At 43.1% G+C, this 25,855-nt stretch overlaps 2 protein-coding genes across 5 annotated transcripts in view; both read right to left on the bottom strand.

Annotated features, from left to right (window-relative positions):
• Positions 1-6,986, bottom strand: part of SGSM2 (small G protein signaling modulator 2) — a 61,748-nt gene extending 54,762 nt beyond the window's left edge. The window contains 1 exon segment of the mRNA XM_050908897.1: positions 6,917-6,986. Coding sequence (XP_050764854.1) covers positions 6,917-6,973 — 57 coding nt within the window. The 5' untranslated portion in view covers positions 6,974-6,986.
• Positions 6,987-8,859: 1,873 nt separating this feature from the next.
• On the bottom strand, positions 8,860-25,629 carry TNFAIP1 (TNF alpha induced protein 1). 4 transcript variants are annotated; one of them, XM_050908792.1, is made up of 7 exons: positions 25,509-25,629; positions 22,613-22,953; positions 20,327-20,496; positions 18,380-18,469; positions 18,225-18,277; positions 15,553-15,748; positions 8,860-14,264 (listed from the first exon to the last, which is right to left on the bottom strand). In XM_050908792.1, the coding sequence occupies exons 2-7, from the start codon at positions 22,827-22,829 to the stop codon at positions 14,046-14,048; spliced, it is 945 nt and encodes a 314-aa protein (XP_050764749.1). In that variant the 5' UTR covers positions 22,830-22,953; positions 25,509-25,629; the 3' UTR covers positions 8,860-14,045. The 4 variants fall into 4 exon arrangements, with proteins under 4 accessions (XP_050764749.1, XP_050764748.1, XP_050764750.1 ...); XM_050908791.1 differs by having other exon boundaries at positions 25,524-25,629; XM_050908793.1 differs by lacking the exon at positions 25,509-25,629 and adding an exon at positions 19,858-19,860 and having other exon boundaries at positions 18,380-18,463; positions 22,613-22,932.
• Positions 25,630-25,855: the final 226 nt, after the last annotated feature.

The following is a 25,855-nucleotide window of genomic DNA, read 5'->3' as shown; positions in this document are numbered from 1 at the left end:
TCATTAGGCTGCATCTGGTACCTGAGATAACCAGTTTAAAGCTAGCTGGGTTACCACTTCTTTGCAGCGCTGACAGGTCCAAAGGTTTTAAGCCTTCCCACTCAGCGCTGGAACCAGGAGAAGCTGCAGGTGCAATGCTTCACTGACAGCTGGGCTCTGTACGTGCACTGCTGTGCTGATGAGGTGGCAGCTGCCTAGGAAGGTGCCTTCTCCAGTTTGGAGGGCTTCCTCCTCCAGTAAGATCATTTGCGAGGCCAATTCTGGATGCTGTAATCAAGCATGCCTTCCCCCTGGTAATCATCCTGAGGCCTCCATGCCCACTCCTACACCCCCATCCCGGCTGGCAGCCGTCTGCAGCTCCAGCTCCGGCACTTGCTGCACGAGCCTTTCAACACACGGCATTCTCCCCACCCCAAATTCTGGATCAAGTTGATCCTGCAGAATTTGGGCTTCTTATCAAACAGGAGTCCTCTGGGTTGCAAAGAAAACATTGGGGGGGGGGGGGGGGAAGCAAACATGTAAGAGGCTTTGAAAGTAGAACACGTTTCATATCTGAGGACTTCAAAGCAAGTCTTTTGCACTTTATAAAACCTGGCTTGCTGTTCACATACTGAGGCTTGACAATATAAACTCCTAACAAGGTAATTTGTTTCTTTCCTGTGGCATTTCTGACATGGTTATTAGAACTTTGGACCTTGCAGTAAAGCAGTGGGAGGTGGAGGAGTAAGAGGATATCAAGAAAGAAGCAAAGGTGTGAGAAGGTCTCATGGATGGGAACTCACACAGGAAGCACCTGGATTATGCTGTTTATCCAGCAATCCCCTTCTCACATTTTTATTCGCATCATTGTTGATTTACAAGCTTGATGTCTGCTTGTCTTGGCAGGAACCCAACAAAACTTATTCCAAACCTCACCTAGAGGTTTGAAATTATCTAGATAATAGCACCTAGGCAGACCACAGCGCAGCAAAGGGACGGGGACAGGACAGCTGCGCAGCTCTGCCTGTTTAAATTCCAGCTCAGACCCTGACCTGCTTTTTCACACGTGGGAGGCAGCATGTTCCGGCAAACACAGCTTGCAGTGGAAGCACAGAGACAGTGCCATCCACTGCCTCCAAGCCAACTCATCTCCGTGCCTCAGCTGACCCATCTGTGAAAGAAGGACAGTGACCCAACCTTTGCAAGCTGTTCTGATTTCACTGGATGAAAACTGTGTTTAATCTACCAAATAGAAGGCCTGATTTACTAAAGGGAAGAAGTATCTCTGAGTGCCACTAGCATTAAAGTGGACAGAAGAGGAAGCACGAGAGCTGCACCAGGGCAAGTCATGCACATAGGACTCAAGGTCACAGACATGAATTCAGGCACCATTCAGGACTGCAGACTGCGATTTCAGTCTCAGCTCCCCAGAGAACAGTAACTGGAATTCAATTCCTGACGACAGGGAGGAAGAGTCATGTACTAGGAGCAAGAGCTCTGGAGCTCAGAGGCCAATTCCCTGCTATCACACGTTTCCCAGGCATAATAATCATTAGTCTTTATTAGCTCAGTATGTTATTTAGATCCCAGTCTGTAGCCCAGAAACAAAAAATTAGAAGTGTATAAAAAATTAGAAAGAAAAAGGTTTCAGATGCAATAATCAACCCTACTTTTATACAGCAGCACCATATGGTCAGCCTATCGGCAGACTTTGAATCCAGGACCTCCAGAGCTAAGGAAGACAGTCCAGGCAAGCAAGCAGTGTCTGTTCCCAGCTGCCACCGAATATGGAGCAGCCTTTGCACATTTTCTGGAGAGTCAGTGAATGTTATTAGAAAACATTTTCAGGGCATAGACAGTAGATGTGAAGATTCAAAAGTTGGAATGCAGTGTTCTTCAATCCCACGTCATTTCTCACTGCCACGTAATTCAGGGATGCTCCAGGCAAGGAGCTAAATCAAATGTTTCTGATCAAATCAAACACAAGCCTCTTTCTCCTTTGCCATCTTGTGCAGCTCTCTTTGCAGGGAATTATGCTGTTGTGTCTCTGTTCTGGGGAGGCACTTGTCAATGAAGCTTTCTGAGCATAAGCCTACACAGACACCCACTTGCACATACTAGCAGACCTGACCAAAATTCAAATTAATCTCATTAAAAGAAACATCAACAGCCCGCCCCCCTGCATTCACCCATCCACCTGCACAGGTAAAGAAATCTCTTCAGCCTACTGACTGCTGTTTGTGCAAGGGATGGAGGGCTGCCTCCTCCAGCTGGAGCCAGCGCTGCTAACAGAAAGGTGCCTGGAGAGAAACCTGCTCGGGTGGGAAGGAGGCGGCACAGGTTCGGCTGAGGTATGACACAGGCTCCCTCCATTGCCTTGGAAACATCCCTCCCGTTCTCTGTGCCTCCTTTGTAAGATCAATACAGGATCTACTCGTCTTAACCAGGCTGTTCATTTACACCTGCCAGGCGGCACAAGCATGCAGAAAAGCAGCAAGTGCACTGACTTCTGTGCGTTTCAGCCTCTCCCTGCACCAGAAGTAGCATTGCATCAAGGGAACCACAGAGCGCTTTAACAGGCCTCAGCGACAGGCTCAGAAGACATTCTGCTCTCCCTGGAAAAGGTAACAGGCTCCGTGTGCACCATATTTTCCAACCAGTGGCGAGCAAGGATAGGAAAGCTCTGCCTACCCAAGTAAAGATCTTGGCATTCGAGGAGTGAAGAATATCCTGGTGGTAGCATTATCCAGGTAAAGCAAAGCAAGCTGCTTGAATAGAAGCTGATAAGCATTTGCACAATGTTATAATGGATCACCGCTCTTTCTCCGACATCCTACAATGGCCAAAACTTTCAGAAGCAAACATTGAACATAGGTCATAATACATGGATTATTTAATACGTTTCACCAAAGAAACACAGGAGAAATGCCTTTATGTTTAATTTTTTAATTTTTGTTATAAGGAAGCTTTTAAAATTGAAAAACTCCAATTTTGCAGCAACCTGCTGGTACAAGAGATCAAGAAAATGAAGACTACTAAGACACAACATGCACTGACTATATACTAATTTATTCACAAGCATAGGGCTGGAAGAGACCCACAGATGTTGCCTTTTCCATCCCTCTGTTGAGTTCCTGGTCCGCTCCAATGAGCGCAGACAGTTAGGACTTGCCTTACTGCGATTTTGCTAAACTGTCACTATGACGGATTTCTGACCAGGGCTGACCCAGCATATCTCAACTCATCTGCAACCTTCAGGGTTAGGAATGACCTTTCAAACCAGCACCACTCTTTCAGAATACAGGTTGCAGCGCTTTCTCCAACCATGCATTACGATGGGATGCTGGAGAAGCACCACGGGGACAATGCAGCGTCAGAGGCAAAGAACAGCGCTCATAAAATACTGGAATAACCAGGACTACAGTTAAAACCCACAGCATTTTTTCCTCGAAGAAGAAAACCTTATGTCCAGCATCCGTGCCTTCTTTAGCTTGTGTAGTTACTGTTCATCTCTTTTATTGATCACTCCTGCTGCATTGACTCTTACTCTTGATGAAAAACTGGGTGGTGTCAACACAAGCTGTTAAATAAGTACAATATTTCTGCTCAGAAGTGGTTGCATTTTAGTTGTAAGATGAGCAATTGCATTTCTGAAGTGCTCTGAAATTTTTCAGGGTGAAACTGCTAAGGTTATTGTTATCCTGTTTGTTTCACAGCTAGAAAGAGTGCTGTGTTTAAATCCAGAAATGGCAAAAAGCCTCCATTTCAGTAGGTAGAAGGAAATGGCCAGAAAAGCCTGGTTTATGAGTCTGCTTGTCACAACAGATTTTCCTGCAGAGAGAGATAAATGTTTGAAACGTGAACTTAGAAGCAGCCTCAGCATGAATCCCAGTAGAGTTAAATTTTCAAAACACATTACATGTCCTCCTCTCTATTAGAGCCAACAAAATAGATTCTTTACCAGTGAGAATTGAAAATCCATCTGAGAAAAAGCAAACAACATTAAATTTTCCCAAAGGAAAAATTCAAAAGTTTTTGCTGAGAGGGAGAGACAAAATAAAATAAATAACCACTTTGCACCAAGTGACTTTGGAGACAACCATTTTATATTTTGCAAAGACAACTGAGTTTTAATAGCCTTGGTGTAAACAACATACAGAAGGAGTATGCTTAATCTGAACTCCATTAGATATCGAGGTTACGTGAAAATAGTTCAATGGGAGGAAGAGCCTGGGTTTAAAGGACAACGGAAGGGAACGATTGCTTTGAGAATGGACATGGATGAGTTTTCAAAACAAGACACCAACACACAACATGCATGCAGGTATAAGTGGCTGTGTGAAAAGTCACACAGAATAAAAAATGAGGTTGAAAATTCTATCGGAAAAAGTTAATTACCATCATTAAGGGCAGCATAATCTGGTGGCTGGTATACTAGTGGTCTGCATTCAGTTTCTGGCTCCACTGATTGATTATTTAAAAGAAAAATAAAATCTCAATCTCAGTGTCTCTGACTGCCTCCTGATACCATTTGTCTTAATGCGAGCAGAACAGGCAGGGTCCCCTTCTACACGTCTGTGCAGCGCACAGGCGAGAGGTCTTACCTTAACGTGCATACAATCACCAAAAAGCTCTCATGACTACTTTAGGATGGAAAGCTCTGGGCAATCCCCAAAAAGCCAAGCCAATATAAATCCTCTAAAAGAGCATTTGTGAGGATTTGGAGAAGAAAAAAACAAAACAAAAATCCAGATGACATAGAAGGTACAAATATCACTTTCAAGCATTATTCAAGTAATTTAAAAGCTAGAGTCCAATTAGAAACATTTTAGAGACTTTAAAAACAAATTAGCCTCAGATTTTTTAATTATATACCACTTGTTCTCCTCGGCTCGAGCTGGCTTGGATCACGAAAATCCATTTCACTGTCAATCTCATACATTAGCACAAGATTGCAATGTTCAGAGTTGGAAAACGTTTCTCAAATTTATATATTTAAACATTAACCCAGGAGAGCAAGCGCGCACTTCTAAATCAAACCTTACACTATCTTGGCTCAAAGGTCCTAGTTTAAGCTAAAATCTCTAAATGAAGTGGCAGGTTCATGGCTGCGTTAAGCCGCAGCATTTAGCACGTGAGCGAGCAATAGGTGACACCTGCTCGGTGCCCTGCAGCCAGCTGCTGGCTGGGTCATTCTAGGACATGGTCCTACAATTTTGCGTACAGACTGGTCCTTACGTGTCTATCCCTACTCTGCCACTTCCAGTTAACCTACACTGACTGAAACATCTGAAATTTTCTGGTTTCAACACTAACAAATGTTAGGACACCAGATTCAGGCTCAGGAACCTTGGCCATAGCAACAACTTTTCACTTGAGCTTTAATGAATCCTGCTCCCAGGCTGCTTCTGATTTCCCCAGCTGTGAACTGGGGGAGGGGAAGGAGCAGGAGGATAGTTAGCTTTTTAAAAATACTTTTTGTTGCTGTGATGGATAAGCATTACACCTTCACTTAGGTCCTGTGTAAGAACAGGCAGCTACACACAGCTGTTACACAGTCAATGCCACAAAAACGTGAAATATGGTACTCAGGTGTACGGGGGAGAGGTGGCCGCTCACTACACTGCCACTTCTACCTGGAACATGTTCACGGAGGTGCCCTTAGACCAAGGCATGCTTGCACCAGCAGGCACCTCCTCCCAGAGCACCCTGGCAGAGACCCCAAAAGGGGACCGTCCTGTTGGAGCGGTCTCAGCACGAACCTTGCCGATGGTAAGAGCCACTCCACCCAAATGCAGAGCACAGTAGGAACGCCGTCCTGCTGAGCACATCCTACCAGGTAACAGCATCATTCTTTGCGGAGACTGAAGCACTACCAGTCCAAACGCAAGCGCGATCAAATGCCACGGTCCCCTTTCAGGCACGGGGTGTTCGGTAGTTTATCCACCGATGGATCTCAGATTGCCCCAGCATGTAAACATCACACAGCCGTTTGTAAGAACAACCACCCAAATTAACCCAGCCTTCCTCCCCAGTTTCACAGCACACTTCCTAAAGCACAGGTATTAACACCACAGGAGCAGACACTTCTGCCAGGGCTCTGGCATTTGGGAGCCAACTCCGTTCACCCAAGGGCACCTTAGGACCAGCTTTCTTATCACTGATTTTCCTCCTTTCTCCTCTAAAACTCACAGCTAAGAAAAGTTAGTAAAGAACTAGTAATAAAGGAAACATAACCCCAGGGAATGGGAGCCGGGACCATTAGCTCATCACAGACTCCTGCCTCAGGTGAACACAACCATCACCTGCTGCAGGGGCAGGAAAGAGCAAGCCCACAGAGCAGCATCTCTTCTCCCCAGGTTCACTTTGGAAAAGCCTAGCAAAACCACTGACATGTTTCTGGAGCAGCATTACAATATCAACCTCAACAGCTCGGCCAAGGAGAGCCTTTATTTATTTATTTATTTATTTCAGTCACGGGAAGGTCGCGTATACCACAGTAACAGCACAGAAAGGGTTAAACAGTTGTAGCCGAACAAATCCTCCACTTCCCATTCATCGCCTCCTGAAGGGAAATTGGGTTTTAATTCAATCCGGCCAAAGCTTTATTTTATTTACTCTAGGCAAACTCTTAACTACCGGCCTTGCTGCAAGAGAGATTAAACAAATTCATCACGCGGAAGGGTCAACCTGTCGTTACCGGCCTGAACCCGCCGCGGGAGGCCGAGCCCGGCGGGAGGGCGCGCAGGACGGCCCGAGGCCCCGGAGCCCTCCCGGGGCAGGGGACCCCCGCACCACCGGCTGACCCCGGGGCGCCCGGGGGAACCTCCGCCGGCCGGAGCGCGGGGCTCTGCCCGCCTCACAGCCCCGGCCCCACCGGGACCTCGGGAGGACGCCCGCCCGCCCGCCGCCCCCGGCCGGCCCCCTCCTCCCTCACCTCCTTCTTCACGTTCCACAGCAGCTTCTCCTTCACGGCGTCCGCCGAGCAGCTCATGGCGGAGCGGGGAGCGGGGCCGCCCGCCGCGCCCCGCGCTCAGAGCCGCCCGCCCGCGCCGCTACGGGAGCGCCCGCGGGGCGAAGGCTCCGCGCCGCCCGGCCGAACGCGGGAAGGCTGCGGCGCGGCGCGCAGCTCCGCGGCCATCTTCCGCGGCTGCCGCTGACGTCACGCTGGGGGCGGGGACACCGGGGCGGGGCGGGACCGCACCTGCCGCCGCCGCCGCCCCGGCTGCGGGGCGAGCTCCGTGGCAACCGCGCCGGGGGCGGGGCCAGGCTGAGGCGGGAGCCCGCCGCCTCCGGCGCTGAGGTAACGCGCGGCTCTGAGGTGGCCCCGGCAGCCACGGTGCCCGGCCGGGCGCGGGCCTGCCCGGGAGCCCCGGTTTCCTACGGTACCAGCCCGTGTCCACAGCTGGTCCTGAAGGAACCTCAGCCCAGGAGGGGCCCGGGGAGCCCAGATGTTCAGTGCTTCACTGGGAGCGCAGCAGCGGCACACCGGCCTCTCTAGAGAAGGGAAGGGGGTTGAAGCATCAGGTCAGTGACATAACATTAAATCTGCTTTTTCTAGTGCTTGTTTCAGTATTTTCCACTAAAAGAGTGAACAGCATACTCAGCTTGTTTGATTTGCTTTCTGATGTTGGCAAAAGGACAGCACTTTGCAAAACCGCAAGGGCTGCCCAGGAAGCGTTCAAGCTCTTCCTTCCAACACAAATCAGGATGTAGGCAAGATCATTCCTTCAGCAGAAGTATTCAGGATACTTAATAAACCAGAGCTCGCTCTCAGCAAGTCCTCCAGCTACTGCTGAAAATCCTACATTAGTTGTGGCTGCAAAGGAAAAGATGCCACAGGAACACCCAGGCAAAGGGAGAACTCCCAAGGGAACAGCACAGAAAGAAGAGATGGCAGGCAGGAGGAGCTGGACCACACCGAGAAGACGACAGACCTCCATTAGTGCAGGCAGAAAAGGGAAAAAGAAGAGAAGAGTTGTTCCGTCTTTGCAAGAGGCAGCAGATAGAGGAGACTGAATCATATCACCCAGTCACAAGAACCAAAAGTCCTACCACGATGAATAAAAGTAGTCTGTTTCTACAAGCTCTCATACAACTTAAAGGCAGGGTAGGAGCACCTACCTTACAGGCAAATCAATTCTCAACACCACAACTGTGGGAAAGAATAGCCAGTATGCACTAGAAACCACAGTTACCTAAGAGAGGTTTCTCACCTTTCCGAACAGAAGGATTACCTAACTTCTTTCAAGGACAGATACTTTGTGGAATAGTTTTTGTGGTTGTTGCTCACAACAAAAAACCCTATGGCTTAGCTCAGAAAGCAGGGTAACAGCAGCAAAGAGAACAGCTAAATGGGACAGATTATGCTGGCTACCTCAAAAGCACACCTGCTGCAGAACACAGACTAAATCTCCAGATCTAATTCCCTGCTAGGCTGGTCCGTCAGTCAAGAAAGGTTAAAGATTTTCAAAATAGAAGTTAGGTTACCTTTGTAGTAATAGAAATTGTGTGTAGACTTAATGAAATATCAAAATGCTCTGTGATTCTTGTTAGGAAATGAAGTTACTTCCATGAAGATGCAAAACCACTGCGGCCAATGAATTGTTCTACAATTAAAGGAAAAGCCCAGAGAAAAATCAAAACCAGTTGTCTGCAGAGCACCTGTAAGTACACTGATACCTCCTACAAATAGCCTACACTTGCAGGGCATGCGTGAAAGGTAGCAACTGCTCCATAGAATACAAAAGCCATTTGCTGATACAGTATTTCTGTGGTTCAGGAATCCTAAATACTTGATGAGGATCACAACTACAATGCAGAACACAAGTGCAGAGACTAACACGACGAATAAAAAGTTACGATGCTGGAGAAAAAAAATCACAGAAGACAAAATATAACACTTTATTAAAAATTAGTGTTCCATTTCCATTTAATGCACTGATAAAAGAGAAAACACTTTAATCAATAGCTAATATGGTTACTGCATTAACTAAGTATTTTATCCATAAGGCTGACCCTTAAAAGTTAGACATAAAAATAAAACAAAGCCTGATGCTATAAGAAAACAGCTTGATCACAGCATGTCAGTTTAAACAAGATCAGCAATCGTATTTGCTATCCTCTGGATATAAAATATTACGGAAATCCAAAGTCCTTTACTATTATTAAACAAATGAAGCTTCAACATCCCTCTGAGGTAGGGGAGGGTCTTACCACCATTTTATTACCGATGAGGAAAAATTATGCACATACAGCAAGTCAGTTTTTCTGTATGTCACCGAGTTAGTGGCAAAGCTGGAAACAGGACTCATGCCCACTCATCTCTTAACAAAACCTCAGTTCTCCTAACAGAATGGATGGTATGAAATTTGGCTGTAAAGATTTTATGCCAAGGATTGTCAGAGGATATAATCTAATTGTGTAAGACAGGGACTGCTGGGCCAGAGACATTCAGTTAAGGTATACTTCCTCAGTATTTCCTAGAGTGAATTGTGTCTGAAAATTAAAAAACCCCAAGAAAAAAAAAAAATCTAATCAAAACCACAACAAGCATTGCTGTTCCAAGCAGAATGCAGCTTTTCAGTAACACCATAGTATCGGTCCCTCCAATGCCCTCCCAATCTCGGTCAGTTATTTTGTACTTTAACCAAGAACTGCAAGAGAGAAAAAGTCAGTGGAATGGAACATTACAATAGGATAAATGTCTCCGGATCCAAAAACTAAATGTCAAGGTGAAGGTTAAACATTTAGTTTTGTCTCAGCATTTATCAAGCAGTTGGAGGCTGCTACCCTGCAGAACTCTCTCTTTTGACATTATTGCCTAATTAACACTGATACTGAAAAGCTATTTAACGTAAGACATTCACTCAAGGCACCAAGTCTCCTTCTCTGCAGAAAGGCTGAGGCTGTTTTGCAATATGTGAGGACCCCATTACAGAAACATGCAACCCTTTATTACAGTACTTGTGTATAGGTGTCAGTTAATGTTTTCCATTCATTCTCTCGGTCTGCTAATATAATATTTGAATGCGCAAAAGTTCACGTAAATTTAGGAGTGAAGAGGACAGTAAGGTTTCAAAAAGAGCTCCAGCAGCTAATGAATGCTAGCTGATGTAGTTAGAATTCATACATTACAAATGAGGCAAAAAGGCATTTCTTCCTCCTAAAGGCTACTATAACTTCACAGGCACATCAGTAAACACATCCATTGGTGATGGTCTATGTAGGAAGCCATTACAAGTCTCTTAACTTGCAGACAAATGCATATCATTAGAAATCTATATTGTCTTAATAGGGATCATAATTTGTGGTATTTAAAGCCAGCAGGGAAGAGTCTTAGGAAGTACAGCTGTTCGCCTTCTCTAGAAGTGGACAGCTTACTACAAATAAGTGAATGCTGCAGTTCAAAACTGCATTTTCTCCATTATACCAGGTTGTAAAAATACGTTCTAGAATGTTCTTGTCAAAACAATTTATAGCCTTTAATTAAGTAAAGGATGATTAAGATAAGAATACAAAGCATGTGTTACATCAAAACTACAGTATTCGAAATTATCAGAACCTAGTAGTACCGAGACTGTATAAATCAACATGCCATGATTTTGGTGGAAAGGACATTCAATTAACATCCTGTATTAGAGCAGTTCCAGATGAGCAGGACACTTAAGAGAAAATATAGCATTCTATCACCTGTATTAGAAAAATGTTTAACCCATGAACTGTGTAAGTGATGGCTGCATCCCTGTCTACATTTAGACTTACTGAGACTTCATGTAAATTATCCAATTATGTAAGCACTCCGGTAAGAAGTAACTCCAGGCATTCCAGATTTTATCAGAAACCCGAGTATAGCAGCCCTACCTAGGGAGGGGATCTCTAACACTACAGTCATTTTAGCCTTGTGCATGTCCGAATAGCACACACCCCAGAACACACCTACACAGAGGATTTCCTCATGTTCTCCCATTCCCATCTGTCCACCAGTGGAGGGAACTACAGAACTGCTAGTCAAACCCAACCACAGGTATTTAAGTGGGCTCTCCCAGCCACATCCTGAAAATCATATCAGGACAAAGAACACCAAGACCATGGTTTTGAAACGTCTTTTGAATAGACAAAACTTTAGTGTTTATGCAATTAGATTATTACTCTGAGTAAAGCTTATGGACTGACAGAGTGTTCTGTCCACAGTGACCAAACATTGTTTAACATCATTCCAGTTCTAGTCATATCTTAATCTAAAAGCAGATGTTTTGTGATCAGTACCAATTGGGGGTAGAGAAGGGAGAATGAATGGGGATGAGAGAAGAAGGTGAAATGAAAAGGATATCTGTACATATTTAAAACATATTGATAACTGCTTACAGTTCTTTACTGATATTCCACATTCCACAAATACCAAGAAGTTATTTTGCACTTTTTAAAAGATTCTCACAACCCAGATGGTTCTCAAAACAGTTTGTTTCCAAGATTAATTTAATCTAAATTCAAATCAGAAATTAATACTACTTGTTGGCTATGGGAGACAGGGAAAAGAAAACCAACTAAACCAAAACACAAGCTTTTCTCTGCTTCTTATAGAGTAATAATTCACAATATGAATCCTGGGAGTACAGAATCCAACCACGGAATGAAAGCCTCTGGACTAGCACACAGATCTGACACTCTTTCACACACTCTTTCCCATACTAGTACTCCCCAGAGAAAAGAAATGCAAAGATGACATTTTTCTCCTTGTAACTTCTTTTAAACACAATTTTGCAAGGCTACCAGCATCACTTACTTAATCTGTTAACATTCACTATGACACTAACAAGAAAAAAAATAATATAAATCATTTACCAAGAAACAGAAGTGCCACAGATGAATTTTAAATGGCAGTCTTATTTGTTACAAGATGAAAAAAAGTATAAGAGAATAAACTGAAGCTACTAAGTACAGCACAAAGACCCTATCACTACAGGCTCTGCTGGTAGCTTCAAAGCACCCACCACAGTGTAATTTAAATAGCATCAGTGGAGGGAAAAAAAATTAAAAAAAAAAAATTCACGCCACTCTAGCAGAATTAAAGAAAAAAACCACAAAAGTCTTTGTCAAAACTAATCTCAGCAGCTGTATTTTCACTGGCACAACAGAAAAGCCAGCTGGAAAACAACAACTTACAGAAAGCAAGATAAAAAGAAAAGAGGTTATTAGAGTTTTAAAGAGGCCTTTCACAAAAAGGCAGGTGCATTACTGTGGCAATGCTACTTCCTGAATGTGAGGAGAATTAAGTGAATGCCTGCCACATGCAGAGGTCTGGCTAGGCAATAAAATCCCAAAAGTTTGCAGCCATTAGTGTTTTCTTACCAAGCCTCAACAATTTTGTTTTTAAAAGCCTAACTGAGTGAAAATAATTTTTTTGTTCCCTCCCCTGCTTCTACTACTACCAAACCATCTACCATCTTAATTCTACTTATGACTTCACTGTATTAATTTAGCATTATTTTCTTGTCAGGCTTTTGCAGTAATTTGCTTTAAAACTTATAGGTAGATTTGGCACTGGTCAAAGCAGTTCAAGTCTAAGCATCATGGAATCTGAAGCCTCCATGTTCATGTACAATATGGGAACATAAAAGCAGTTGTGGAGAGCGCTCCACCGCTGTCACATATCCATAGCTGCCAATGAACAGCCATCAAGTAATAACCATTTATGACAGTGGTAAAATTTGAATCTGCAATCTACAGCTGAAATCTACACGCAAACATTTAAAAATACAGTAACAACTTTTCACACTAAACTTGAAACTGTTTCCAGACACCCAATTTGCAGAGCAGCCTTGACTCCAACCTTCTGAAAGGCCCTTTACAATTAGCACCCAGCCAAGCACTCAGAATAAAAGTGATTATTTCAGTTTAAAATTCAGTATAAGCTACCTCTCTCCTGTGTCCAAAGCCTCTTGCAGTTTCATGCTAGAACAAGATTTTTATAACTATTCTTCTCTTTCCACTTCAACTTCTATGCTCTAGAAGAGATTCAGAACACGAAACCTGAATTCACCCTTCAGTATGTGAACATTATCTAGCCTTATAAAGTGTTCTTTAGTACTTACCCAGTCACTGCAATTTTCCCCCTGCTGCTTGAGAAATTTAACATCAAATAGCACTTTTTGGGCCACAGGAGGAAACTAACGTAAAACTAATTCCCCAGATTGCCATTGTTTTTATATAACCAGGATTACACTATCACAAGCCTAAACAATGGCAACCCTGCCACAATCTCTGCCTGAAGTTTTCTTACTTGAAGAAGTTTCTTCCTTCACCATACCCATTTCTCCATCTCCCAAGACAAGTCATTACATATATATTTAAATTTTCAAAGTTTTCTCATTTTTCACAAGGGGAGGTTTTTTGATGACTTGACTCTTACCTCTTTGGAAGAGCCTGCCTTACAATTAACAAGTTTTAAAGACAGCTATCTTGGAACACAAACCTTTGTATGTGTACTGGGGGAAAGAGGTGGGAGAAATCACTGTGCAGTGCATCTGACTACTGGATAGCTAACCATTTCTTCTGGGGGTTATCAGACGTAGTGTTTGCTAAGAGTAGTCACGTTCAAGTTCTTTCCACCCCCTCTTCAGTATCTTGATTTAAAAAACTGGAAGTTCCATTATACAAAACCCTAAAAGGGCAGATATCTGGAAAAAGATTTTCAAATCACACCATCTCATTCAGGAAAAGCAGTACTTCTCACAGGAAGTAAGAAAACTGGCAAGTCATTACATATGCAAGAGCAACCACAAACTGTCAGAACTGGTGTTCCAAATTCCATTCCTCATGTGGCATGAAAAGGGGGCCAGTCTGTATTTAAAGCACACGGTGCAAAATTAACGTCTTAGTTCTCAAAGCCCTTGGCCTTTAGTGTTGCTTTGTGCGCACAAATGCCCATTTGCTTCCCTAGGGAGCCAAGAAGCCAAATGAAGATCAATCCACAGAGTCCAACTGATCCCTCCCTGCTTCCCGATCTCCCTCAAAGAATATCGATACAAGCCTTGACACCAAACCCTTTCTCCTCGACTCATATGCTAGTGGCCAAGCTGACGGTCGTCATAGGTGCTGTATCTCTTCACATGGATTCGGCGCACTCGGTCACGAAGTTCAAAACCCTCATCATCCTCACTGTGCGACGCCTGGCTTCGGCTCCTGCTTGTTGCTTCCAGCAGAGAGTTATCAGGAACCCGTGGTGTTTCATATAGTAAGACATTTAGTGTTTCCTCATAAATTCGTGCCTCAGGGAATTCAACCTACAAAAAACAACACATGTCCTTTTCCTGATCTATACAGGATAACATGACTGGAACACATACCCATAAGTAAAAAGATACTTGAGCCATAAAAAGACATACACTATAAAGAGAGTAAAACAATTGTAAATGAGAAAGATGAGTAAAGCAGTCTAATTCCTAGTAGAGGATTACTCCCTCCACCAGCTCGCCTACCTCACCTCTTCTTTCAGATTGTTCTAGAATGGAACACAGTATTTCTGATTCTTAAGTGCTAATGTTGGACCCTGGTCACCTTACCTGCACCACTGCAAGTCAGAAGTTAATGCCTGAAGTTAGGGGAACTCTGTAGATTTATCATCCTAATCATTATCATATTTTCATGCACGTAACTCATCTCTTTAGGATGTACTATGCTTGAAAGCAAGTCTTTAGGTAACCTTTGCAAAATCAGAGGTGGGAAGACTATGAGAAGAATTGCTGGAAATGTGGGGAAATCAAGACAGGTTGATTATTGGGAATCTGCACTCCTGCTGAACTTTTTTTTAAACAGATATTCTATAGTTTTGCACATAAAAGCACAAGGATAATAAAAATATCATGCTTCTAAACAGTGTTTGAGCTCAAGTTTCCATTTCATTAATTTCATCCCATCCATTTCAGTTATTCAGGTTGGGACAGATCAGTTTCAGTCTTCTCCTTTTTGGCATATATTTTCCAACACTCTGGAGAAATTTATACTCCCAGATGCAACCACTTAGTCCAATTACATACAGTGATTACATCAGTGCAAGTGAAACACAGGACAAAGTAACTGCAATGAAGTAAACTTATGTAGGTATAATTAGGATCAGAATTAGATCTTTACTTCATTTAATTAGAGAAAAATTTAAAGGCATTTACATGCTTTAGGGACACAAAGTCCATCAGCTTTAAGAGGCTGTCCGTCAACTTTAAGAGACTAGTGCTAAAATGCATGTGCTTTAAGAATTACCATTCTCAGTCTTTCCTTCTTCAAACCTGCTACATTTAGTCTTCTCTGAATTCTACCCAGTATGCAGCATCTTTTACCAAGACACCAGCTCATCCTGCAGCCCCCTAAGCAGTGAGCCATCCTAGTAATTTCGATGTCACTGACATCAATTCCAGTCAATATTCAGGCGAGTTGGTATCAAAGCTTTTCCAATAAGTGATATTACTTGCCCCTAGCAATTTGGCTTAAGTTATACAAAATCTGTATCTTTTTGCAATGTATCATCAACCTGATTTTTTTTAAACCATAACAGACAGGTGGGTAAAACTCCATTACCTTGGTTTGCTTCTTCTCTGTAGCGTACACTATAGAGGTACAACAGACTTCAGCAAGTTTCCGACCCTGTCCATAGAAAGACCAGCAGCAGATTTCATCCCCTATAACATCCTTAATGAAAAGCACTCTGCCGTTGAATCGGAGAGAGAGTTTGTCAAAGAGTTCTATGTTCTTCAGTAAGTTGTCATCTGAGTTACTGAAACACAGCAACAAGAGAAGGAACACGGTTTTTGCGGTTTTTTGCCTGGCCATCTCTACAGAATTTATATGCCTATTCCACCACAGTTTTAAGCATTGATCTAACTGCAGAATACAAATAAGTAGTGACTCATTGCCATATGCTGCCAAGAAAAGAGAGGGTAATAGCCAATTTCAGATACAAATAAGATGCTCTGATCCCCATGAGCAAACACACCAGCCTTTAGAGGTCAAGTTATATAATTAATAACGACAGCACAATTTCCCAAATCATTACATCAACTATCTACAACTATCTCTTGACTGACGCTCAAGACGATTAAATCACATGCTAACTGCAGTTCTCTTCAGCTTAGTAACAGCAAAAGTCCAAAGAGTCAATGCATGTTAGAAGGCCAGCTAAAAAGCAAGGTGTTCTGCACATAACACTAGTGATACCATACACAAATTTCTAGGGTGAATACGTTATGTAGGAAACTAAGTTTTATTGACAGCCAACACAATGTAAGATCTTAATTACTTTTCAAAGCAAGATCTAGATGTTCTAGAGACAAAAAAATATACATTGTATTATACCTTTAAAATCCAGTAAAGCTATCAGAAAACTATTCTTAAAATTTAAAATATTTTACTTAAATAACATCATGGCCAATCAATGTCCAATGATTTGATTAAGTAAAAAAAAACAAAACCCAACCTAAAAGCGTTACTCCTCCGACATTAGCTTGAATGCAGCTGTATTGAAAATAAGTACTCTGCGCCCCTTTGTCTCTTTTTACAGGTGGCTGGGAAATTATGTGCAGATATGGGGAAATCAGTGAACATATTATTGCCTAGACAACAAAGCCAGCCTTGCTAGCTTTAACAGTAAAATTCCTTACTCTTTGGACCCAGAAGCTCAAGGTTCACACCTTGCTGCCAAGAATCTACCCAGAGACATGACATTGTACTTTTGTATGCAGTATCTTAACTTTTGCAAGTGGTCCAGGAAGGCTATGAAATACTTGTGAATCAAGACACTGCTAATAAGAACAGCTGACTGGGCTTTACATAAAATACTTAGTCTGAGAAGTATTTCTGTTCAGATCTAAATCAAAAGAGAATGAAGTGCAACCAGACAAAATCTTCAGCTCGCAAGAATCATGTGATAAAGCAATCTGGGATTCAGCTGGTGACAAGTCCCAGCCTCTATCAAGTGGCAGAGCTAGGAAAAAAATGTGGGAGTCTTCATCCATTTATGTTATTAGACCACACTGACAACGTAACTGAGAAAGCTCCTTTTATACTGTTGATTAGGAAGAACAGAAGGAAAAAATCTCTGCTTGCTAGCAGCCAGTGTGGAATTTTAAATAAAGATGCCTCATTTAAACACCGTCAAGGCATGCAGATTCATAAGCAAGGAATAATTGGAACCCTACAGCTAGTTGAGATACCAGCACCTTCTGGTATCTAGGATTCTGTTGCTCTCATTACTAGTACGTTTACATTTCCAGACCCATGGTGACTAATACGCTATTCTGTGCTTGCTTTAGCATCGCTGCCGTAAGCTGAAGGGTAACACAGGGAGGAGTCCAATATGACTGGCAGATACAGAATGCAGTCTGCTGAAAAACAGGCTGCTCTTCAGCACTCCCGCAGGTAACATTTCCTGACTGTTAGAATCCATCTCTCTGACAGATAGACAATCAGGTTGTGTAGAGAAAAAAGCTTCCAAGACTGCATCTCAGACTGAAAAGGCCGAAAATGAGGATTCTGCATAGCATAAAGGATTACTCACATAGCTTCAATGACTGGTTTGGGAAAATCCAAAGCCATTCTGATAGAATCATAACAAAGGGATCACGACAGTTACAGCATAAAACTAAATAAATAATGTTACTTTATACAGGAGGAAAGCCAGTAAATTATTGCCCTGGCCCTAACTGGGTTGTTCCTGAGCAGAGCAGATACTCTCCTTTGTAACCAAACAATTAATTCATTTAGAGGCACCGGAGGTGCTGGAACATCAAGCAGGTCTGTAGGTCAGAGTACAAGAGTGCTGGCAGAGGTATATGCAGACTCAAAAGTAAAGCTAAACTGACAAGGTAGGGATCATGGCTGCACGAGCTTTGCATCGACGAGGTAACGCTCTGGTTACCAGTTTGTGTTGCATTACCTAAGTCACATGTAGTTTCAGCCAATATTAATAGCCTCATCGTTCTTATCTCGTCCCTTGTTTCTGTTCGTCTTTCTCACACAACTGAACTGTACAATAGACTTCAACAGATACAGTTTGTTGTGTTCTCCCCCCATTTAGATTCACATCAGTCAAAAATAACTGCACTCAAATCCATAGAAGAGCACTGTTGTAAGGAAAAAAAAAAAACCAAAATAAAACAAAAAAAAACCCACAACCAAGTCAGGTCATACCACATCTTCCTCCACTCCCACAAAGGGAAACTTTCCCATTACAGTGGGGAAAAAAACTGACATACCTGGTGTAGGAGTATTTATTGTTGCTTCTATTATAAAGCAGCTTTACAACAGGCTATTGAGAGAGAAAGAAAAAAGGAGAAAAGGTGAGTTCTGTATTTGAATACATTTAGCAAAAATTCAGTTTCTCACTGGATAGTTGTGGAAAAGCAGTTACTTTCATTGATGATTCTATCAGTCTCTCTTCTTCTTTTGGAGATGTGATAATAGGGATGCTACAGACAGGTTCATACAAGTCTTTCTTGTCCTGTTTTAAAGAAAGAAGAGAGAGAGGAAATAAACTCAAGGGATAAATGCTAAAGCTAACATCTGCTGCTGCTGCCTTCTCCAACCCCTCCAGCCATGTTCCTAAATCCTGTGATGCAAAGGAAAAAAAGCTCTGTGTTGCTATAGCAACCACACTGCGTTACCTTGATCTGCAACCCAGAAATACAGCGGAGAGATTTCTTATCCCCAGAAGGCAGCAGTAATTGAAATACTGGGATGCAGGTGGATGTCCTTCTTAGCTATAGCAAGGACTCTGAGCTCAAGTCATATTTGGTTTAAGTGGGTTTATTATTCTATCCTTTTTTGAAGAAAAGGACAGTAAGAGTTTGCACTAGTTTTAATCAACTCAAAACACTGCAGTATATATCAGCCACTATGAACTGAACATTTGGCAAGAACAGCATGTCACCAAAACGGACTTCAGCCCCTTGTGATACAAAAGCAACAATCAAGAGCACGCAGCACAGTCTGTGACTCCAGATTCCTCATACAGCAAATTAAGGAAAGCTCAATAGCTAATAGGAAAGCCTGAGAACATTTTGTTTTTAGAAGAAAGGTTTTAAATTCCAAACCAGAAGGGAAATTGTCAGTGTGGCTTTGCATTTCTTTCAGTGGAAGCAAGAAGTATGTTGAACCTAGTATGCGAGGCATTTATTAATTACTAAGCTTTGTCCTGCAAGAAACTTTCATTTCACAATCTTAAGACTAATAGTAAGTTATATATATTGCATCTGGGCTAACCTTATTAAAAAGTTGGCAGAACAAGCCGATTTCAACGAGCCGAATGCATAGGGACTCATAAAGGGAATAAAGCTACTATGGGCTTAGGTATTTGCAAAACTGATACAAAGAAAAGTCCTTAAAGTACTCAGTGCTTACCATATAGGTCTTTTTCTCCATTAAGATTCAAACTTAGAAAAAAGTTACCATGTGTGCAAAGATTCAAACCCGTTCTGCCTATAAATATTATCTAACTAGAAGTGACATAACTTGGGAGAAATTTAGACAAATGCCATAATGTCTTTTAAAACATATGCTCAAAATAATGTTGTTTATTCAATCAGTTTCCTTTAAATTTCTGGCTTTTATTTCATTTCACACAAGAGGAACTCATTCACTATCTATTTCCTAAATAAAATTTTAAAAAAAGAAACAGAAAAGAATCAGTCCCTCTATTTAAATGGCAAATTGTGAATACAGTTTCTACTTTATTCATCCTCCTGGCATACCTGTGAAGTAGAAAAGTGCTGCTATCCCCACTCTGAGGGGGCAGCTGGGCAAGTGAATGGAAGCACAAAGGGAAATGATTTACCCTTCATCATACCAGACACCTCCGAAGTGACAGGAACTCCAGCCTATGTCTTACACGTTCTAGATTCATATCATCTAACCAGGAGACAATCTTTCTCTAATTTAACAAGTGGACAATCTTTCTCTTCTTACAAAGAAATAGCTCCCTTGATAATGCAGCCACCTCACTAATTGCACTAAATGCCTTCAGAGCACAGGCACCTGTGGCCTGGAAGGCTGTGCCATGATAGCACATGGGTCTGAAAACATTTCCAGAGAGATCATAAACTAAATTTTGTCTCTTATTTAAAGCATTGCAGAATCTCAGGTGTGCATACAGAACAAGGGTAACTATGGCTTTGATAAATGTACTGGATAAGCTCTTACAACTTACCTGACTGCCATCGCATTTTCTTTCCAGGCTGTTTTGTACATCTAAGACTTGATGCCATCTCTAAGACCATGAAATACTCTCTCAAGTTGTCTTAAGTAAATCTTTTAAGCAAAACACCCACGAAAAACTTTACAGGCTACTCCTATTTCTTACCTGCAGGGCTGCTTGGCACATGTCCACTAAGCCCTGAATGAGATAATATTTGGCTTCTGCCATCAACTCTTTGATCTCCTGTCTGTGTTTTGGAAGTGCAATCGTGTCATCTCGGAGATAGTTTAAAATTGTTCCGAAGTGCTTCCCACAACGGTCTATAAGGATCCAGCCTGAAAAATAACCATTGCATCATTTCAATCACCTCAATGCTAGAGGGCAAGAAAAAGCTCCTCACAGAGGTTAAATAAGTCTAATGTTTCCTGAAACTGCACGATACTCTTCCCATTTCGTTCAATGGAAGTCTTTACTGACTTTGAGCAAATTGAAGTTGGTTACAGAACAGAAACTGACAGTAGAACTGCTCCTTTGGTACCTTCTATATGTTCTCACTACTTTCCAGCACCCCAAAAGAAAAGCCTCAAGCTAAAAATTCTTGGCTTCCTATCACAAGACACTAAAATTGCTGCAGGAACCTGATTGCGCTGTATCAATTGATCAGTCATTGGGCTGCCTGACCAAAATTATCTGTGCTTCGTCTTTTCTGTAGTAGGTTCTGATTAAAGGAACGGACCTTTTTAACTACTACAGGAAGGCTAATTTACATCTATTTAACTGACTGTCCAAGCCATTCAAACCTTAAAAAAAAAAAAAAAGGCCAAAAAAAAAAAGCTTATTGTTAGGTAGGTTGCTTCTTTTATATAGAGGCTTATCATATTCCCAGCAAAACAGGGGTGTGCTGTATTTGTACAGGAATAAATGTATTAACTGCTGCTACAGTGTAATGCTGGGCAATTAGAAACTTATCACTACGAAACCCAAGGAAAGACTAGAAGAGAGAATTGACAAATGTTTGCAACAAGTAGATTTGGGGTAAGTTCTGTGGCCTAATGAGAAGGATTTGGCAGTTTTCCAACCACATCATCTGCTGTCGTTCGGAGTTAAAGAGAGAGAAGTGTTCCGAAGACGCTAAAAGGCAGACCAGCCCAGAAAACCCAGTATGGGAAAAAGGCTGTTCTAGTCTCCAACAGGAGCAAAGAACAGGACAGAGACAGATCAGGAGGGAGTGGAGAGGGGGTGCAGCACAGGAAACAGCAGTAGATGGACAGTTCTTGCAATTTTAAAACATCCCTGAAGTCACATTCACTAGGAAACAGGATGTCTGACTTGCTGGCAAACAATAGCGATGTATGACACACACAGGCAGAGGGCTTAATACAGTGCCAAACCCTTTTCCATAATATGGAAGGCAGGCAAAAAAGTGTTATATTGGGACCTAGGTACAGAAAACAACATAGGAAAGTAAACTAAACCACTGCTAGATTCTCCAGCTGTAGCTGTCAGAACATGAACCTTGTTTTCCATTCAGGCTGAGGCTCTTATACAAAACTGCTGGACTAAATGGATTTCGTTGCGTGTAACACTCAACAAGACCCAGCCTACTCAAGGGGAACTTTGTTTAAATGACATGGAAAATCCACAAGGAGTTGTTTCAGTTTAAGTAACCACACTGTTGTGCATCAAGTTTAAACTGATGTAATCCGGGCGTGCAGAAGAGCTTTCGTATATGAGTGTTCATAAACACCAAGAGGTTAAATACTTGCCAACCTCTCTCAACCTCTTCTCCACAGTGCCACAACCCTCATTCCTAAGGTGTCATTTTGCCCTGGACTACTAAAGAGAGGAAAATGAAAGCACTCGTAGCCATTGCTGTTACTGGTCTTCTTACTTGTTCTACTCTCTATAATTTATTATGGATTTTTATAATGCCAATATTCAGTGTCCAGCAGGAGGTGACATACTACTTGACTGATAGCTAAATACTGTCACAGCATCGTAAGCCACAAGTGGAACATGCTACTGGGAGGAGGAAAAAAAGAATTTTCAACATAGCAAGCAAGGCTATTCTGAGTTTTAAAGATGAAAACTGAACGTCTCTCCCCACACGTGCATTTCGAATGATGCCACCACATGACACCACATAAATGACAACCCACATACTGTCTGTTCAGTCTTCATAACATCATCAACAATCTGCATACCAGCTGTGATCATAGGGAAGAGAACCGGTCCTTCCGCTAGTTAATTTTGGTAACAAAAGAACACATTTTTATAAAGCACAGAGGATTGTTAGCACCAATGGGAGTTGGCTGCCTAATGTTCCAGGCTATTTTTGGAATATGTCTTTCCCTACATCCCTAACTGAGTGTAGTCTTAAGATATTTAAAAAACTACCACCAAACCCCAGTTGTTTTACAAAATTCTCAACAACAAAAGACATTCCCTTACCTTCCTTGTCTGTGAGCACTTCCATTCTGCCGCTGAACATGGCCTTAAGCATTGTGTCGTGCCTGGTCAGTACTTGTACTGTAGTGTAATATAAAGAGCCCCCAACATTTAGTCGCACGTACTTGTTACCAAGGCTGCCCCCTTTGAAGCTGCAAGTTTTGGACTTGGGCCCTGCAGCCGGACAAAGGGTGGTGGTTAGACACGTGTCCCCCGACATCTCCTTCTGTAGGTAGATGACAACCCTGCAGAGCGTCGGCTTGACGGATTCCGCCGTGATTGGTGAAGAGTCACGGGTCACCAGACAAGGATGGCAAGGCAAAAGCGGTCATAACCACTGGGCCCTTGAAACAGAAATGCATAAGATCAATACGGAAGCCTGGAATTTCATTTACAACAAAAACATGAAGCCCACAATAAAGAAGAGGTGCTTTCAGTAGATTCCTAAGGACACATCTACACACATTCTGACAAGACAAGATTTAGCTGTTTTTCAGACAACTTACACAGCAATATAATTGCTCAGCACCAGGGAGTTGCATTACTGTAGTGAGACAGGCTAAACTTTTCTGGACTTCCTGTGATTTAGTCTTCAGCCAACACTACAAACACCATACAATACCGCAGTCCAAGTTTAAACGCTAGCTGGAACTCCGCTCCCTCTCAACTTCCCAAAAGAATGCAACTCTCTTTTTGTGCAGAGGTGAAACACAACGGAAGAGCTTTCTGCCCTTCCTTCAGCCAGGGTGTGTATCTCTATGTGTGGGGTTTGTTGTTGTCGTTTTGTTTTTTAACTGGAGACATTTACAAATGTCTCTTCAAATGCCTCCACACTGAAATGCTGAACCATAACATTCTATTTCCTGGCAACTCCTTTCATTCAAAACTCTTCTTCCTCCATCCTGGAATGCTGAGCAGTCAATGTAGTTTTAATTAAAAAAAAAAAAAAAAAAAAAAAAAAAAAATCTTAACACCACCCCCCTGCCAAGTATGTCCAGTCTTTGGAATATTTGTCTCAACTAAAAAGCCAGCTAAACATTCACTGCTTCTTTCTCTCCCCAGTCTCACTATGCTTATTTTTCCATTGACAATACGCTCAAAATGGAAACAAATAAAAGAATGAAACTCTGTCTACTGTGCCAGATATGAAGTTCTTTAACTGGAAAAGTACAAATACAAGTTTCTTACCTATCCTTCTTCTAATAATTATTGTTCTCAAAAATATTTTGCTGTTGGTTTTTGTTGTTGTTGTTTCTTTAAAACTCTTTCGGACTACAAGTATCTCCTCCCTTCTCTGTTCTGTGCCTATGGCACATGAGTAACCTTTTATAAATAAATATAATAACCTGCTAATTATGTTGCTATTCTTCCAACATCCCTTTTCCTTCCCACCCCACCTCAGCCTTCAACACAGAAAAAAACCCACAACCATCCACCTGTACAGCAAATTACTTGGCAGCTACAGACGGTATCTTAAAATTGCCAGAGATTTGAATAACTACTGAACCTAGAACATCATCTAAAATACAACATTATTCTGCAATTCCCAACTCAATTACTCTAATTAAGCAAACACTACAAACAATGTCTATTAAATAACAAGCAATACAAATATTGTGCAGATCATCAGGACACAAACCAATTCGAAGAGTTTTAGTGCCAAAAAAGCTCAGTTTGTCTATAAATGCTTTGACTGGAACTCCCGCTAGCTGCCATCATTCTTTACTTTCAACTAATCACCATAAAACGCAACTGCAAGCTTCAGCCTACAACCGGGCAAGATGAACTTTTTTCCGGCTACATCACTTGAGTCAAGTAGCCTATGAGCAAATCTAACTCAAAGGCAACGGCACGCTACACAGGGAATTGGCCAGAAGAGTAATTCCCAACTGGTAAGCAAGCAGCAGCAACCCAAAATTGTGTATGACGGTCGTGGTGTTACATAAGAAGTTAGTTACTCAAACAAAGCAGCTGAGGGTCTTAGAGAACTCAATCAGAAATCGTCCAAGCCTTGCGATAACACAGTTCCTCCCAACCAGTCAGAGATGTTTACTATAATCTGTTACAAATAAGTAAATCAAGAGCAGAAGCAACTACACCTTGTCTCGCAGTTAGGACCTCTGGTAACAATGGAAACACGCCTTAGGTCTACACATTCGTCACTGACGTCCTGCCTTGCTTTGGCCCCCAGCAAGCCCTTCTTTAGAACAAAAGCGTGCTTGTAAAGACAGCCAGACTGATTCTGTGACGAGAGAGAAATCCGGACGCAAACAGCTCTCCAGTGTCAACAGGCTGAACATACTCATCAGAGTCAAGTTTTCAGTCAGTTCCACCACTCCAGGCCTTCACTTACTTCTCTGGCCAAGCAGAATGAAGCTAAATGCGAGCAGAATCCCCGACACAGCCAATCCAAGCAGGAGTCAGTACTATTACTCTAACGTGTTCGTTAACTAATGAGCTAGGAGGCTTTTGCTGTAAACAGTAATGTAACCTTTAATTACCCCCAGTAACACAAGAGAACATTTTCTACGTCCCTTCCTTCCTGCCTTGCGTGGGAGGCAGGAGGAGGACTGCGAACAACGACACGACAGCTCGGACACCGCAGCAGGAAACGCTCCCTGCTGAGAACTTCCATAAAAAGGAATAATCCTAACGGCTCAAGGGGGAAAAAGACCCAAACACCCAGCCCTCCTGCGCAGCATCGCTTGCAAACCGGGCACGCTTTTGGCCTACGTCCTCCTGCCCGTTACCGGTTTATTCCAAACGCTCCTCTCGGGTTTTCGGCACCCCCAGGCCCTGTCCTGGCCGTCGCGGCGGGGCAGAGGCGGGACCCCGGCCCCGCTAAGCCCGGCCTGCGCTGCCAGCGGCGGAGGGAGCGCGGTCGGGCCGCAGCACGCACCAAAGCCTTACACACCGGGGAACGGCAGCAGGTCCGGGCAGAGGGCTCCGCACGCCGGGCGCCGGCTCCCTTCCCGCCGAGGCCGGCAGCGCGCTTCCTCGCGGGGCCCGGTCCGGCACCTGGAAAAGCAAACAGAGGCTGGCCCAGCGGCGGGACGGGACGGCTGCTACCGGCGGCCCGGCCCGGCCGCGCCCGCGGCCACCGCCCGCTACCCGGCCGGCCGTCAGGGACGCGGCCGAGGCGCGCACACACATACACACACACCGCCCCGCGCCCCCCGCCGCCGCCGCGGCAGAGGCGACCCGGGAGAGCCGCGGCCGCCCCACAGCCCCGGGAGCGGCGGCCCA

The sequence above is a fragment of the Gymnogyps californianus genome, chromosome 20 (assembly GCF_018139145.2).
Source record: "Gymnogyps californianus isolate 813 chromosome 20, ASM1813914v2, whole genome shotgun sequence".
Classification (NCBI taxonomy): domain Eukaryota; kingdom Metazoa; phylum Chordata; class Aves; order Accipitriformes; family Cathartidae; genus Gymnogyps; species Gymnogyps californianus.
Note: the sequence above shows the minus strand (reverse complement) of the source record. Positions and strands in the feature narration are given on the sequence as shown.

Bases quoted from the DNA above. Each gene is read 5' to 3' on its own strand.
- TNFAIP1 (XM_050908792.1), bottom strand. From the start codon at position 22,829: ATGTCGGGGGACACGTGTCTAACCACCACCCTTTGTCCGGCTGCAGGG. The intron at 15,749-18,224 runs GTATGTCAGTTT...GCTGTGTTTCAG, and splicing joins AATAAATACTCCTACACCAG to TAACTCAGATGACAACTTAC. The intron at 14,265-15,552 runs GTAATGGAGTTT...TGTTTTTTGTAG, and splicing joins CAGAGAAGAAGCAAACCAAG to GTTGAATTCCCTGAGGCACG.